The following is a 14,468-nucleotide window of genomic DNA, read 5'->3' as shown; positions in this document are numbered from 1 at the left end:
TGAAAGTATTCTCGAAACTTTCATTTACTATTACTTTTGAAACTGATCTTTTAGAATATTAATTAAAATATAGGACATTATATTATGTGTTACAACATTAGGTTAATATGCTCATTATTAAGTTAAATGTGAAACACATTTAGTCAATTCAAGTTGCTTTAGTTGAATTTAAGGTCTGATTGTCTGGTGGTTATCAAGAAATTTCCTATGGCTTCCCCACACGAAAACACCACACCTTTGAGACAGCTTAAGATTAACCTTCAAAAACCTTTTTTTTTTATGTATATTAGATTATGATATTTGTAATTTTGGAGTTTGTCTTTTATATATGTAAAGTATATGCAGTTGTGGTGTGGTGCATGTGCATTGTAATACAACTGGGGCCGATTGTTTTTGTGACAAAGGAACCCACAGGCAAGAGGTGCTATTAATGTTTTGAGCCTAACATTTGCAAAGGGCAACTGTTTCCAAGTTTTGAGACACAGTGGGCTAGACCCAGCTCCCTTTAAATGGGTTATTGATGGAATCTTGTTTCTTGTAACTAAAAAGACAAAAACGCACAAACGACAGTCCATTTGTTAACTATCAGCAAAGAGGCCAAGAAGTTGATATAGAAATAGTGGGATATTTGCATCTTTTTCTTGCCAATTTGAAAGGACTTGAAAACTATAGCGTATGCAAGAATAATACAGAGAAGAGGATAAGTAAATAGACAATCTCAATAATTTATGGGGAAAAATATATTTCCTTTCTCTAGTTTTGCATCATCCTGCTTTAACCATATAAGCCCTCTTGCTCCCAAACATCAACTAGGAAATCCACCATCTCCTGTCACAGTTAACACGACAAGGCTTGAGGAACAGTACGAGGAGGATATATATAGTTTCTAATAAGCATAAGAAAATAGGCATACAAAACTTACAGGAAGGGGGATTGGGTGCGGAAATGACTTATAGTTCCCATGTAAACTCTCGTAGATTGTATTCCAACTGCAATAAAATGGTGTAGATAATAAGCACCACCAGGATATAGGTCTTTAAAAAAAAGAATAAAAATGAAAAAGCCCTGTTTTTAACATGTAAAGTTGTAAAGAGTGGTTGAAACAACTTAAACTTGGCTTAATGGTTGTTATCCTCTCCTTAAGAGGATGGTTAAGGTCTGGGCTTCAAGTTCCCTCTCCTATGTATTGGAGTTAATGTTCTATACTTTTAAATTAAGAACAACTAAAGTTAAGAACCTTATCGTGGGTTGCCGAGGTTGCACCCGTTTCTCGGACTTATTATTTCCAAGCCATTGTTGCCTTGTTTGGCTCCAAAGAAGAAGGCCTGCAAGCAAAATTGTCATCTTGAGAAAATTTACCTCACCAATATGATTATCCAACAGTAGGCAGATGTTTCCGGTACATTCGGTATAATGCTGCTACAAACTTGCAATATCACATGAAAATAAATGAAACAAGGGGATGCTATTCAACTTTGTTTAGTAGCATATAGAAGCTAACATAGGTGAACTTGCCATGATTTACAAATTCAGAAGGATGACTTGTGCTGCCAGAAGGATCGAGATTAGATACGTTGGTTGATGAAATGCTTCCCTGGGACTGGACTCCACTATGTTCCATCTCGCACCCACTGCTATTCCAGAAATCCTCAGAACAGCTAGATCTCTTTGCTTTCCGGCCTCGAATCTTTAGACGCTTAGATGGATCATCCACCGCAATGAAGCACCCAAAACAACCTCTGCTCTGTTACAAACCAGGATTAACCAAGTGCATGATTGGTTTCAAGTATCAACTATAACAACTTAATCCTTAAATCTACCAGCTGGAAGAAAAAGCCATCAATTTTGCAGCCATAATAATATAAAAATCTGAGAATAATTGAAAAAAAAAGGGAAGCTTCAAAATGTGTGATGTTGAAGATAATCAATGAGTGGTTGCACATGAAACATAGTGACATTGACATATCAATCATTTTCCTGAGTCTAGATGACATGAACTACAAATATGACCACAGGGCAGGTGAATAATGCAAATTACGCCAGGCAAACAGCTAAACCTTTGGTGGCGAAGGGGCGATATCTAGGCTTAATCTCCAATGAGTAGGGGATCAAATTTGTGCAGTAACTAAAAGCAAACATGCAAATATCAATCAAGCCCATATTCCCTAATACATAAATGCAGGGAAGGTAAATTATGCAAATTACACCAGCTTAATCTCCAACATGTAGAGGATCATATTTATGCTGGAACTAAATGCAATTACAAAAATCACTTAAGCCCATTTTACTAAAGTTTCAATACAGAGAAACATAAAGAGGAAAAAGTAGTCTCTCACACTGAAGAGAGCTTTGTATTTAGCCTTGAATGTGTCCATCAGCCAGTGTGTTAGAGCACGTAAATAAGCTCCAGAAAAGAAAACAAACGAACAAAATGGTTTCTTCCCAAAACATCTCTCAGTCTGAGGTAATAAACAACACCTAGGGTTCATAGCTCCCGTGGAACCTCAAATCCCAAAAGCAAAACAAAATCTCTTGTGTCATGCAATCAGCTATCCAATGCTTCAAGCAAAGAATGCCCCCCAAAATCGAAAAAGTCCCCTAAAACCGTTTCCCCCTTCCCTCCGTACGTCTCATCTTATAGCTCGCTTACACAACAAGTAAGCACTAAACATAGCGCAAAGATTCTATACTTAAAGATAAAAGCAAACTTGAACTACACAAACAAAGCATTGACAACATTGTTTTATAACCAAGAGAGCTAAGAGCTAAATGTGATAATATTCACTCAAACAAACAGCTTAAAAGGTACAAACTTTTTTTCCTTGCAGTAAAAAAAATATGAAGAAGAAGAACTGACCCCATGCAAGCAAGAAGGGCAGAGACCCAAGTGGGATGGTAACCAGAAGATTGCATCTAAAATCCCCAAAGCAAAACCAAAATTCCAGGAAAGAAAAGATTAAAATTCCTGCAAGGTTAAAAAAAATCAATACTTTTTGCTTATCTTTTTCAAAATCTTTACCCCGTACTTTTTCCTAGAAAATGAAACAAGGAAAAAAAAAAAAGGGGTTTTCTGAAAAGAAAGAAGACCTTGAAAACGGCATGTTTAGAAATGGATACGGATATTTCGTGATTAAAACGTAAATCTTGTTACTGGAAAGACCTTGGTTTCCAGCTCCTTCAGTTACCAAAGGGCTCTCCTTCAGTTCTCCTTTGTTGCCTCCTAAATTAATCTGTTTTCTAGTTTTATTGAATGGCGTGAAATTGTAAATTTCTTTAAAATCTTATCCTCGAAGTCGGTTACCTTTTAGTATATACTATTTTTTCCTAAATTTTGAAAATATAATATATTATTAAATATATAAATCCGTTCCGATTCCTTAAAAGATTTAACTTGAGAGCTTCTTTTGCTGAAATAATGAAGTGAGATAACATACATGGCTACAAATATTTTTCAAGCAAATCCTGTATTGGCAGCTATGAAACTAAGTAGTTACTATTGGAGGAAGGATGTTTGATTTGCTTCCAAGGACGGGAGCATTGGTGTCTGGAAAATTTTCAGCCCCTGGAAGGGATGAAACTGAGCCATCTTCTCCAACATTAATGGGGTAGCGAAGCAGGTGACCCGGCAGATCCTCCTCCTGTGTTTCACTTGAGTACAAAACCCAGTTTCTTTCAGCAATAGAATTCACTTCCTGGATGCATTTCTCGGTTTCTGGAGTAGCGAAAGAGTCATGGCGCTGACCGAGATGTTCTTTCCAAAGAGCCATACGAAGACCATATATCTGACCCCTAACCGGTTGCTTAGTAGCTAAATGATATGGTTGAAATGCCCCCATTGCAATCTCAGAGTCTCTTGAACCAGCCATTGATCTCTCATTGATGTTGGCAGAGCCAATGATTATGTACTCATCATCAACTGAGAAGAACAAGAAGCTATAAACATGTTCAAATGGGAAAATTAAATAAATAAAAAGGTTGAGAGATTTCTGCTAAAATAAAACTATGATAAGTTCATTACATACCAATCATCATCTTTGAATGAACATAGATCATAAATCGGCGTGACTGTTGAGCTCTCCCATAATCTGAATTAGGGTCTGGTTTCTCATTAGGTAAGTACTCTCCACTCTTGTTTTCTTTCTCCCGGTTCCCAAGGCAGAAAAATGTCAAATAGTCTCGGGGGTTGCCCTCATTGTGAAGGGCTTGAGCAACATCACGATACATCATTTGAATGGTTCTCCTTTGCCAATCTAAGATTGCCTGGACGGGACCACTCTCTGGTATACCTTCAGGCCACATTGGAATCACGATGTACACTGAAAACCTCTCGCCTGCTTTAATTTTACTTACAATCCTTAGGGAGAGTTCTTTTGGTATGAGATTTAAAGCAGCAATATCTTCATCCTTGACGTCCTCAGAGTTCCAACCAAAGGAGCTTCCTAGGAAATATTGGTTTTCAATGTAAATGAAGTTCTTTGCTCGGCGAATTGCATTGATATATGCATCTTGAATGCTTCGTTCAATGATGGTGTTTTTTCCACTTAGAAGGCCATATTGATGTGCTATCTTAACATTTTCAGGAAAGCCAACAACCGCCCCGTTATCAATGGATCGAAACAACTGGACACACCATGTTTCACTGTGATCTAAAGGCAGGTTCTTTGGTGGTCGGACTGTCATTTCTTCTATCTTCTTCGTAGAAAACAGGTGATGTTTCCTACACACAGCTTGTTTTAACCACCTTTGTTCGAAATTGTAAAGGACATCCCAAGCAACCGGACCTTCTAGTTTGCAATGAATATCATGCCAAGGCTCCCTCGGACCGCCTTTCTCGATTGATGAGTAATTGAAGTTTGGCTGATGGAAATCATCATGATGGATGTCTTTCAATGTATCAAATAAAGGATGATCTTGCGTATCATATCTTCCGTCACAAAGATCAATACCGCCAATAAAACTGACAACCGTTCGCTTCTCTCCCGGATTCGGGTTTTCGCTATCAACTATAAGTGTCTTCTGATGGTGAGTAAACATGGTAGCAATTTTAATGCCCTCAACAAAGCTTCGTTTATTATCAGGATTACGAGGACATAAAACGCAATGCACTCCCCTAAACCGAAAATAGGCCGATGTTTCTTCGTCATGGGTTGACATCAAGCCTTCCTGTTTCAGCAACTCAATGGAAGTTCTATCATCCCAAACAAGCAAAAGAACTTTCACCCCTTCCTTTGCCTTCTTCAAAAGCAGGTTCCCTAGTGTTTCATCACTACCAGGCTTTTCTTTCTTTGGATCCCTTATCAAAGTTATCTCAGTGTAAACAGACCAACCGGTTATATAAATGAAGTGTTTGGCCTTATTAATTGCATCATAGATGTCTTCCCAACATCTACGAGGGTCATAAGTCATCCCAGGTATGTCAGGCTTGAAACCATCGGAGATATTGGCATCTTGATACAGAGTAACTTTGCAGCCCTGTCGCTGTCGAAAGAAAGTGTAAGGAACTCCCTCAAAACCCGGGGTTTTAATTCCCACACCCCAACTTTCCTCCTGGCTAACACTTCGAAACTGCAATGCAACACGGATTTGGGGCTGTCCAGGTAGTGCCTTGCGCTCCTCATCCTGTATTTTAAGATCGCGAGTCACGGTAGCCCCATTGGCTACAATAATATCTTTGACAGGCAAATAAGCTCGGCCTATTAGCACTGCTCCTATGGGACTGTTATCCTTTACAGTGAATATAACATGTGAGATCAAATGGGCACAATATATGCGGAAGGTCTCGTTCCATTGGGGCGAAGATGGCTTGTGTCTTACAACACCTGTTCGGGCAACCCTGGCTTTGTCTAGATCAACCGTTGCATACAGCTGTGGACCTAAGGCCTGCAAAAGAAGTTATTGGAATGTTTCAGAGCATGCGAGATGAGCGAAAGGTGGAAGCGTATGGCAGGTTTTTTACAGTTCTCTTGAATGTGGCGAGACATTTTTTCTGGAACTTGCTTGCGGTCATCGTCCCCTACATTTAAAGAAAACAATAGCACGAGGATTTAATTCCTTTAGAAATAAAAATAAAAAAGTCCATTAGTATTGTTTACATTCAACATTAAGACATGGTAATCAAACAGTTAAGAATGTGTTCGTGTTATAAATCACTGTAATATCGTGATCAAGACATTGTAATATCTTCGTATTATGTATATTTAAAGGACCATTCTCTTACAGTTAAATTCGAATATGTTAGAACAGATATAGTTTAAACTAAAATGAAAAGAATGGATAACATAAGATATGAGAAATTATTCCAGACATGATATAATTTTAAAGCAGCTCTAATAAATAGTCCCTAAATAGTACAGGTTTACCTGGAGGCAAAAATTCTCTCTACATCCAAATGGTAGCTCATCTATCCCATATATTGTTGCAGAAAGTGTCCCATGCAGCAAATGTTTCTGCTCCTCCTGCGTCATTGTTTGACCAGCGAATTCCTAAAAAGATGAGTAAAAATACACCCACAATATGAGCTTTTCTAAACAGAGCAAAAGAGAAAAGCTTTTGGGTGATTGCCTTAAAGACAGCTGAACGGATGAACTCCAGGGGAGAGATTTTGATGTGGCATGTTGTTCAAAATTATAATTAGAATTGCTTTCTTTAGTATAGAAGTGTGAAGTAAAATATTCATATGCATTTAAAGTAGGAATCAGTTCCCAACTTTGCTTCCGGTAAACACTTTGCCAGAAGCAATGTACGAATTTTTTAAATAAATATATAAAAACCGGAATTGCTGGAATTTAAACGTTAAGACTTATTAGAGTCCAGATGTTAACATTTGGAACATTTTACATGCACAAGGATAGGCCATTAAGGTTTTTTTTCTAAACGTTAATGTTGTTTATTACAGGTAGTGTGCATGATTCGTAACCTCCCCCACCGCCCCCCCCCCAAAAAAAAAAAAGTAATCCAACAAAACTGGGTTTAGCAATGCATTTGAAGTCATTCTTTGCTTGGATACTGAAGCATGTGAATCAAAGACAAAGAATCTAAAACAAGACATTAGAGGTATTAAATGTCAAGATTCCAAATCTCTTTCTTTGCTTTTTTCTTCTCCTTTTAAAAGCTTTTGGGTATGGACAAATGAGAAGGCAAAATGCTAGGATGGGTCAAATGAATATGCTATAAGAAGAAATATTTTATTATTGATCTCATCGATAATAAAGAACCTAAATAGAACAAAGCATGTAAAAATGAAACTTAAGCCAAAAGAAAGGGTCAATAATGATTGAGTCAGGCAGGGCAACCTCTTGATTCATAGCCTTTGAAGGATCACAATAAGTAGAACTTACAATGAGCAACGGTTATACTGGAGGGACCAAAATCACTTGCTAATCCATTTACTGAGACAAGACCATGATTATATTCAAGCAAAGCAAGAAAATTGAAAAATATTACTTTCATACAAAGCATGGAAAATCATCTTTGAACAATCACAATAGGTCATAGCAACAATAGGGTAACAGCAGAGATGTACTGCATTACAAACCAACATTACAACTTATCTTTCAAAATGGCAGAGTGGCTTTGCGACCAAGAAGCCGGATCCAGCAAAAGAATTTGCTGCCAAAACAGTCAAATACTGGTTATATTCGATCGGCTAGGTACCTTACTAGAGAGTTGACAGGCTTAGCAAAGTCAAGATTTTCAGTCCCCTGGTGCCTAACTTTTATTCGAGCTAGGTAATCAGCAGCAATCCAAGCAAAGCTTAACATCACAACACCTTCATTGCCATCAGGCTTCTGGAACTCTAACGTCTTCTGAACCCATTCAGGATGGTAAGTGACCTGGTACCATGCTGAAGCCTTTCTTTCATACAACTTGTTCTTCTCATCCTCATTGAGCTGCTCACAGTCGGAGTCCATGTTCTCAAAAAGTTGTCTGAATTCTTTCCTGAGGGAACCATAAGAATGACCAAGCTTCTCCTTCAAATCCCCTAGTTTCTTACTGACATATTTGGGCATGGACCAGATTTGGCCAGTTACGACCTCCTCTTCCCTCTTAACTTTGTACTGTTTAAGTAGTCCAATCAGCTGCCCGTCATAGGAGCACTTTTTAGCCCATGCATCAGCTATGTAGTCAGCGGATCCTGTAATTTCAAGATCTGCATCATAATTGATGTCACTAGCACCAAAATTGAGCTCAGAAGATTTAGAGACATCTTCGTCATACGCATCTTTGATATGACGATATAGTCTTCCCAGAATTTTGTTTGACTTGTATGACTGGAACTCCTCTTTACCCATAAAATCTGGGTAAAGTTGTGGTTTTAATTGAGCAGGCATCGACACAATCTTCCCGGTTTTAGGAAAATCAACAGCAATAGCCGCTAACTCTGCGAGATGTATACATTTCTCATCTGAAGCACCATGTTCACTAAGGTCAGAATGAACCACATGTGCATTGCAGATACTTCCCAGGTGCTCATTCACCATGTTTTTTGAAAAAAACTCAATTATGTCCTGTAGAGTAAATGTGAAACCAAAGAGTCAAAAGATTATGTCTTTCAGCTACTTGGAACTTAAAAATAGTTCATTCATCAGAATATAAACTGATGACCCCCCTTTTGGATATATTGTATACAAGATTATATTCCCACAATTGTGCTCCAGTTTCTACCATTTGAGGATTCTTTTCCTCTTTAGCACACTAGGAAATTATAATAAGGTATTCACCATGATATAAATCCAAAACCTGCTTTTCCTGTTTTATTAGTATGTTATACTTGAGAACTTCCTAGTGTTACTGCCACAGTTTTTCTCATTGCCCTATGGAAATTATAGCAACACAAACAGTTACCAGTGACAAGAAAAACCATTTCAAAAACAGTCTGTCGATCAGATTTCAACCCAACAACATAGTGCCATTACAACATTAAGACAGCATACTAGAAACATTCCTTTCAATACTAGCTTCCAAGTACCATACTAGAAAACAATACTGTTTTGTAGGAACAAATTGTTGGTTTTATTAAGATGTGCTGGTACTTGTATTTTGCAATTGAGAATAAGGAAATTAAAAAAAATTCTGGAAATTCGCAAATTGGAAAAAAGGAAATAAGATAAAAACAATTCCGGAAAACCACAGGTTCATAAAAGTTCAATGATAATAATAAAACAGAACAAACAGTTACCTTATGAGTGACTGGGCGATGCAACTCCCGAGGCTCATCAGGGTCATACTGCATAGGTTGTGAGCTCTTCTTGCTAGGGGGGATAAGAGCCTCTTCCCATGTGACAAAATAAAGGTCCCCATCAAGATCACTTCCAGAAGCTTCATTCGTATGGGGTCTCTCACCCTTTTGAGGGAAGACCAGACAGTCATACAAATGGTGTAAACCAGGGGCATCAACTGCTTCTAGAATTCTTACATCTCCAGGGTGAAGACAAGGATTCTTAGCTATGACAACCAGCCCCTTAATTACTTCAAAATTTTTCTTTGTTTCAGCAAACCTAGAACCATGTTTGAGGAAGCAGTTTTGTAGAGATGGATTTGACACTTGGATAAAGCACTGACCTTGTTCAAGTACACCTAGTTCATCCAAAACGCCCATTAACCATCTGCCTGAATGAATAAAAATCCTAGATTTTTCCCTAAGGCCCCAAAGTTGAGATGCTCTCACACAAGTCAACATTCCTCGTAAATGAGGTTCTGTTTGAGGCTTGAAACCTGCACTCAACATTATTGCTGGAGTATGCCCTTGCTCACCACATGATGAAATAACGACTTCAAATGCTGCATCAGTGTCCACAAGGACTTTGTCCAACTTAGAAACCATGGAATTTTGCATTCCCCAAAATACTTCGTCAGGCACACCTAGTGTTGAAAGCAATGTAATAATTTGCCTATTCAGGAAGCCAGGCTGAAATCTTGTCCAAGAACAGATTTCCAGTGTTGTGTGGTGAGAAAAGAACTTAATCATACTGGACCGTAAAGAAAGACGGATCCGATCACCTTCTTCTGGCCAACAAGCCACGACCCCTTTACAACCAGCATATCTAATTTGATAAGCGCAAGGAGGATTCAAGTCCAGCTTCAATTTCTGAGCAACTTCCATTGCAAGATCGGGAGTGATCTTGCCAATCCCATCAGAGAAATCGTATCCATTCCTCTTTATATCTGGAAGGTGCATGTTAACCTGTCCTGAAGGAACTTCCACTGTTGCGTACGTTGACGAGAAGCACTGACCCATCCTGGCAGCACATTTAGCAATATTCCGGTTTGTAAACTTCCCCATCCAACCTATAATTTGAAGCACATTTATCTTCCCATCTTCAGCGAAAAACCATGCAGCGCGGTCTCTCAATTGATTGGCTGAGAAAGCAAGGAAAGAGTATTTGCGACCACACAAGTAAAATCCATCTGTTAGAATAGACTTTACCCTTTTGAACACTCCCGTTTTCTGAGAAAAAGAGGTAGACGTCACATCCCTTACAATTGCAGCATTATAGTAAGTGAGCACATTTGCATTCATTATCTGCATGCCTTCATCCATAAATGTGACCCTTAAAAACCGATCAGCAACATCTTTATATTTCCTAAGAACCCTATTAGAAAGCTCAACTTCCGGAAGAAGACAATAAGCTTTGGTTGGAGTAATGACCAATCTTCTGATTTCAACAATATCATCCAACTGTGGAGGGCTCTTAAAGAGTTTGGGATTCTTCAACAGCCAATCATGAACATCTTTCAGCCTCTCATAGGCATCATACACTGGATGCCTATAGGAATAGATGTGCTTTAGTGCAGCCACATTGACCTCCATTGATTGATTTCTCAGTAGCCTAAAGAAGTCCATTGATAGCTGATGCTGATTAAATATGCCTTTGTGCAGTACAGCATTAACCAAAAACATTATTTCAAAAGGAATCCCTTCCTTGTAAATATAATAGAAGTGATCAGACATGGACCTCCCAAAATCAGGTTCATCACGGATCCTAAGTTGTGATCTGAGATCTTCCACTGGTACTCTTCGTTCTCTGAGATAATCCATGGCCTTCTTCAGCTTTAAACCATGACGAGGACGGACTAGGACTCTGTATGTATTACAACGACCAATAGCTCCACTTGCAGTAAAATCAGTGGTCCGGATCCACTGATCATCATCATCCAACAGACCAAATGGAACTGTTTTTTCAAAGTCGTCATCAGCAGTTCTATACCAGACCCAAGGTGACGAAGCCAGCTGCAAGAGCACTACAAAACCCGTCGGTTCTGAATACTGCTTAACTTCATTGATCTCCCTAACCAGAAATTCAACCTTAAAGTCACACTTTATGACAGCATGCTCATTTGTGCCTTTGAACGAGAAGGCTGTATCTCTGGAGAAACAAAATTTGCAGGTACAATCAAATGGATCCACAAGAAACTCAACACCAGAAGGAGGTCCTCTCCAGCCAACAATGAATTCATCGCAACTAGCCAGTGTTCCAATCTCCAGGGAGACATCAGGTAGCTTAAAGGGTGTTGTGTCCCTCCTCCGTCGATTCAAGTAATAAGGATTCTCAGGCCCCAAACTAACCTTCAACAGCTGATTGTTGAAAGCAAGCTCAGTACGACCTGCAGCATCCACAGCCCAAGTCACTGCTTGCGGTGAAGCAAAATGAACAAAGGCATGGGGCTCCACTTTCTTATAGTTATCTTTTCTTTGGATAACAGTAGTGTCAGTATTTTCGAAATTAGGATACGATTCTGGTGGTGTCCATGAGGTCTTCAGTCTACACCTCCAGACAAGGCCAACTGCATTCTCCAAGTACTTCATCAGATCTCTGGCTTTGACATGTCGGTCAAATCCACCAACACTAACTTGTGTCACCACAGTCTCCTTTACACTCCCTTCTAACTCCATATATTTCAGAAAATTAACCAGTTCGGGTTGAAAGCCAATAAGCTCCTGAAACAAAACTAGACACAACATATTCATAAGAGAAAAAGAACACAAATTAAGAAGTCAGCACACAGACTTCTGTTATATTAGTCAATTGAAAATAAGCCTTAATTTTCTTTTACAACAACCTCCGCAGCGACTAAGTGGATTAGCACTAACATACTCAGCAACAATACTAGGTAAATTTCCTCTCAAAAGCATTTTATCCAGAGCGGGAAATTACAGGCATCAATTTGCTACCAACCCATGGAATTCAAGCCATTTAAGTGCCCCATAATAGGTGAGCAAATAATGGAACTAAAAAGTTAATTCAAGCCATGGTATCTTTGAAAATGCATTAGCACTAAGTTGGACTGAGAAACAAACTACATACTTTAGTTTCAAAGGTTAGAGCTTTGTGCTTCGACAATGGTAGAAACAGAATGTATCGTGCAATCGAAACTTATGGAGTAACTTCTTCATGTTCTCGGAACAAATTGAAGAATCGTTAATAGCAGAACAGTGATTTAACCCTTTTTTTTTCTTTTTCTTTAGTAGGAAATAACAAAGGAAAATGGAAACGATCCACCCTTATTCTATGGAACATGTATACTATATAGACTTCATTTTCTGCCCTTATCCTTAAATTCCACATCCTAATCGAGGATTCGTAATTTAACCGTACGAAATATACCTAATTGATGCAAAACAGAAACCATTCCAATTATCACTAGTAGTATGAAATTCATCTTCTTGCATTGTTTTAGGTAAAAGCTTGGATAACCTTAAAGAGACCATAACAAACAACATGATGCCTCACTTTAATTGTCAACCCTGTGTCTATTAATCAGAAGATCAAATTCAACCTTTTAATCTTCTGCTAAACCACATACAGCCAAACAATCAAATCGACAATTTAGCAAATTACAGAAATCAAAAAGAAAAAAGAAAAAAGAAAAATAAAACTTCAAATTTAACATGATGTGATAAAAATCGAAATACCCAAATCCAGTTTCTCATTTTAATTTCAAACAGAAACCCCTTCTAAAACAAAATGTGGTCATTGCAAGGTTAGAAAACAAACGAAATTAAACTTGAAAAGAAAATTGGGTTGTCAGAAAAATCTGCTAACCTGAAAGCGTATTGGTTTGACACAAGAAGAGAAGCAACTTGAACGCGTTTGCAGAGTAGGAGTGAGAGAAAGAGAAAGCAAAGTATTTGTGAGTTTTAGGGAGTGAGCTTAGAGTTAGAGGGATGGACCCAGTATATAAACAAGTGTGCTTTTATCGTGTCTTGATTCTTAAGCACTTCACGAAGAAGTTGTTTAGGAGAAAGACATAGAACTTTAGTCTCCAGTTCAGGTCTTTCCCCCCCTTTTTTTTTCTTACTACTTGCTGGAGAAGTTGTTTCCATTTCCCGCTTTTGCCATTTTTATTGTCATTTGTATTGAGTACAAAAGAAATATTTTATTAGTAGAATTTAAATTAGGTAAATTGGATTAAAATTGAGTGCGCTTTTTTCCATCGTAAAATTTTGATGTTTAGAGAGAATCTTGAAATTTACTTTACTCAATTCTCCTATTTATGATACTTTTAAACATATTTTCATATATATTTTTTAGACTCTTTAACTTTTTTAACAACTTTACTAAATTGTCTTATTTATCAAATCTTTTAACCAGTTTAGTTTCTTTCATATAATTTGTCTTAATTCTTATTTTTATTACAGTTTATATATTAATACTTGTATAATATTGAAATTAATTTATAAATCTGATTGTATCATCAACTAAAATTGTTGGAAACTCAAAAAAAATTATTTTTTAAGTAATATGAAAAATTAATAATAATCAAGTGGTAAAAAGTGTGTGAAAGTGAAACGCTTGTTGAAAGGAGTGTTTGTAACTGAATTTATATTTTATTTAAGTAAAAAAATCAAAATTGAATAAAATACTAAAATATAAAATTTCAATAAAATTATCAAGGAAAATGTCACATTTGAATTGCTCTAACTTAACATTATTGAAATTGATTAAAATATTGTAAAATTATATAATAAAAAAAACAAGTGATTTTAGAGTTAATTTTGATAACTTAACACTTATAGAAATATGAGACTAATACCTTGTGATAATGTTTGAAAATTCTAACTCCAAATATGGTAAACACATTTAAGGAATCTTGCAACAGTGCTTAAGATTAAACATTATTCCTCATCAACTCTTAAATAGGAGGATAAACGTATTTAAATATGTTCAAACTCACATCTTATTATGTTAGATCAATGATATATTATTTTGTTTTACATTCTAAAATCATTAAGTACAATATGCAAAGGATATTAATGTAAATTATGGATAATTTTATTAAATCAATTTGTTCGAAAATTTCAAATGTACATTGACGAAAATATTACACTTAATACACCAAGTTCAACACATTAACCATTTTCCGTTAAAAAAAAATTCTAATCTGAATGTTTAAATCGATAAAAACAAATACATTAACACTTAATTCACGTCATTTAATTTACTAAAATACTAACATGTAATTTTGAT

At 37.0% G+C, this 14,468-nt stretch overlaps 3 protein-coding genes across 7 annotated transcripts; all 3 read right to left on the bottom strand.

Annotated features, from left to right (window-relative positions):
* Positions 1-605: 605 nt before the first annotated feature.
* On the bottom strand, positions 606-3,247 carry LOC107906881 (uncharacterized). Of its 3 annotated transcripts, none has more exons than XM_041093221.1 (5): positions 3,088-3,247; positions 1,516-1,739; positions 1,238-1,325; positions 923-989; positions 606-828 (listed from the first exon to the last, which is right to left on the bottom strand). In XM_041093221.1, exons 1-5 carry the CDS (start codon positions 3,099-3,101, stop codon positions 775-777), a joined length of 447 nt encoding a protein of 148 aa, XP_040949155.1. In that variant the 5' UTR covers positions 3,102-3,247; the 3' UTR covers positions 606-774. The 3 variants fall into 3 exon arrangements, with proteins under 3 accessions (XP_040949155.1, XP_016689506.1, XP_016689504.1); XM_016834017.2 differs by lacking the exon at positions 3,088-3,247 and adding an exon at positions 2,858-2,964; XM_016834015.2 differs by lacking the exon at positions 3,088-3,247 and adding an exon at positions 2,337-2,858 and having other exon boundaries at positions 1,516-1,744.
* A 135-nt stretch (positions 3,248-3,382) lies between these two features.
* LOC107906879 (phospholipase D alpha 1) lies at positions 3,383-6,881 on the bottom strand. Of its 2 annotated transcripts, none has more exons than XM_016834014.2 (4): positions 6,360-6,881; positions 5,957-6,013; positions 4,023-5,880; positions 3,383-3,933 (listed from the first exon to the last, which is right to left on the bottom strand). In XM_016834014.2, exons 1-4 carry the CDS (start codon positions 6,462-6,464, stop codon positions 3,899-3,901), a joined length of 2,055 nt encoding a protein of 684 aa, XP_016689503.2. In that variant the 5' UTR covers positions 6,465-6,881; the 3' UTR covers positions 3,383-3,898. The 2 variants fall into 2 exon arrangements, with proteins under 2 accessions (XP_016689503.2, XP_016689502.2); XM_016834013.2 differs by having other exon boundaries at positions 3,383-3,916; positions 6,360-6,865.
* A 548-nt stretch (positions 6,882-7,429) lies between these two features.
* On the bottom strand, positions 7,430-13,365 carry LOC107906882 (RNA-dependent RNA polymerase 6). Of its 2 annotated transcripts, none has more exons than XM_016834018.2 (3): positions 13,044-13,365; positions 9,179-11,949; positions 7,430-8,507 (listed from the first exon to the last, which is right to left on the bottom strand). In XM_016834018.2, the coding sequence occupies exons 2-3, from the start codon at positions 11,891-11,893 to the stop codon at positions 7,632-7,634; spliced, it is 3,591 nt and encodes a 1,196-aa protein (XP_016689507.2). In that variant the 5' UTR covers positions 11,894-11,949; positions 13,044-13,365; the 3' UTR covers positions 7,430-7,631. The 2 variants fall into 2 exon arrangements, with proteins under 2 accessions (XP_016689507.2, XP_016689510.2); XM_016834021.2 differs by having other exon boundaries at positions 9,179-11,938; positions 13,044-13,330.
* Positions 13,366-14,468: the final 1,103 nt, after the last annotated feature.

This window comes from Gossypium hirsutum, chromosome D05 (assembly GCF_007990345.1).
Source record: "Gossypium hirsutum isolate 1008001.06 chromosome D05, Gossypium_hirsutum_v2.1, whole genome shotgun sequence".
Taxonomy (NCBI): domain Eukaryota; kingdom Viridiplantae; phylum Streptophyta; class Magnoliopsida; order Malvales; family Malvaceae; genus Gossypium; species Gossypium hirsutum.
Note: the sequence above shows the minus strand (reverse complement) of the source record. Positions and strands in the feature narration are given on the sequence as shown.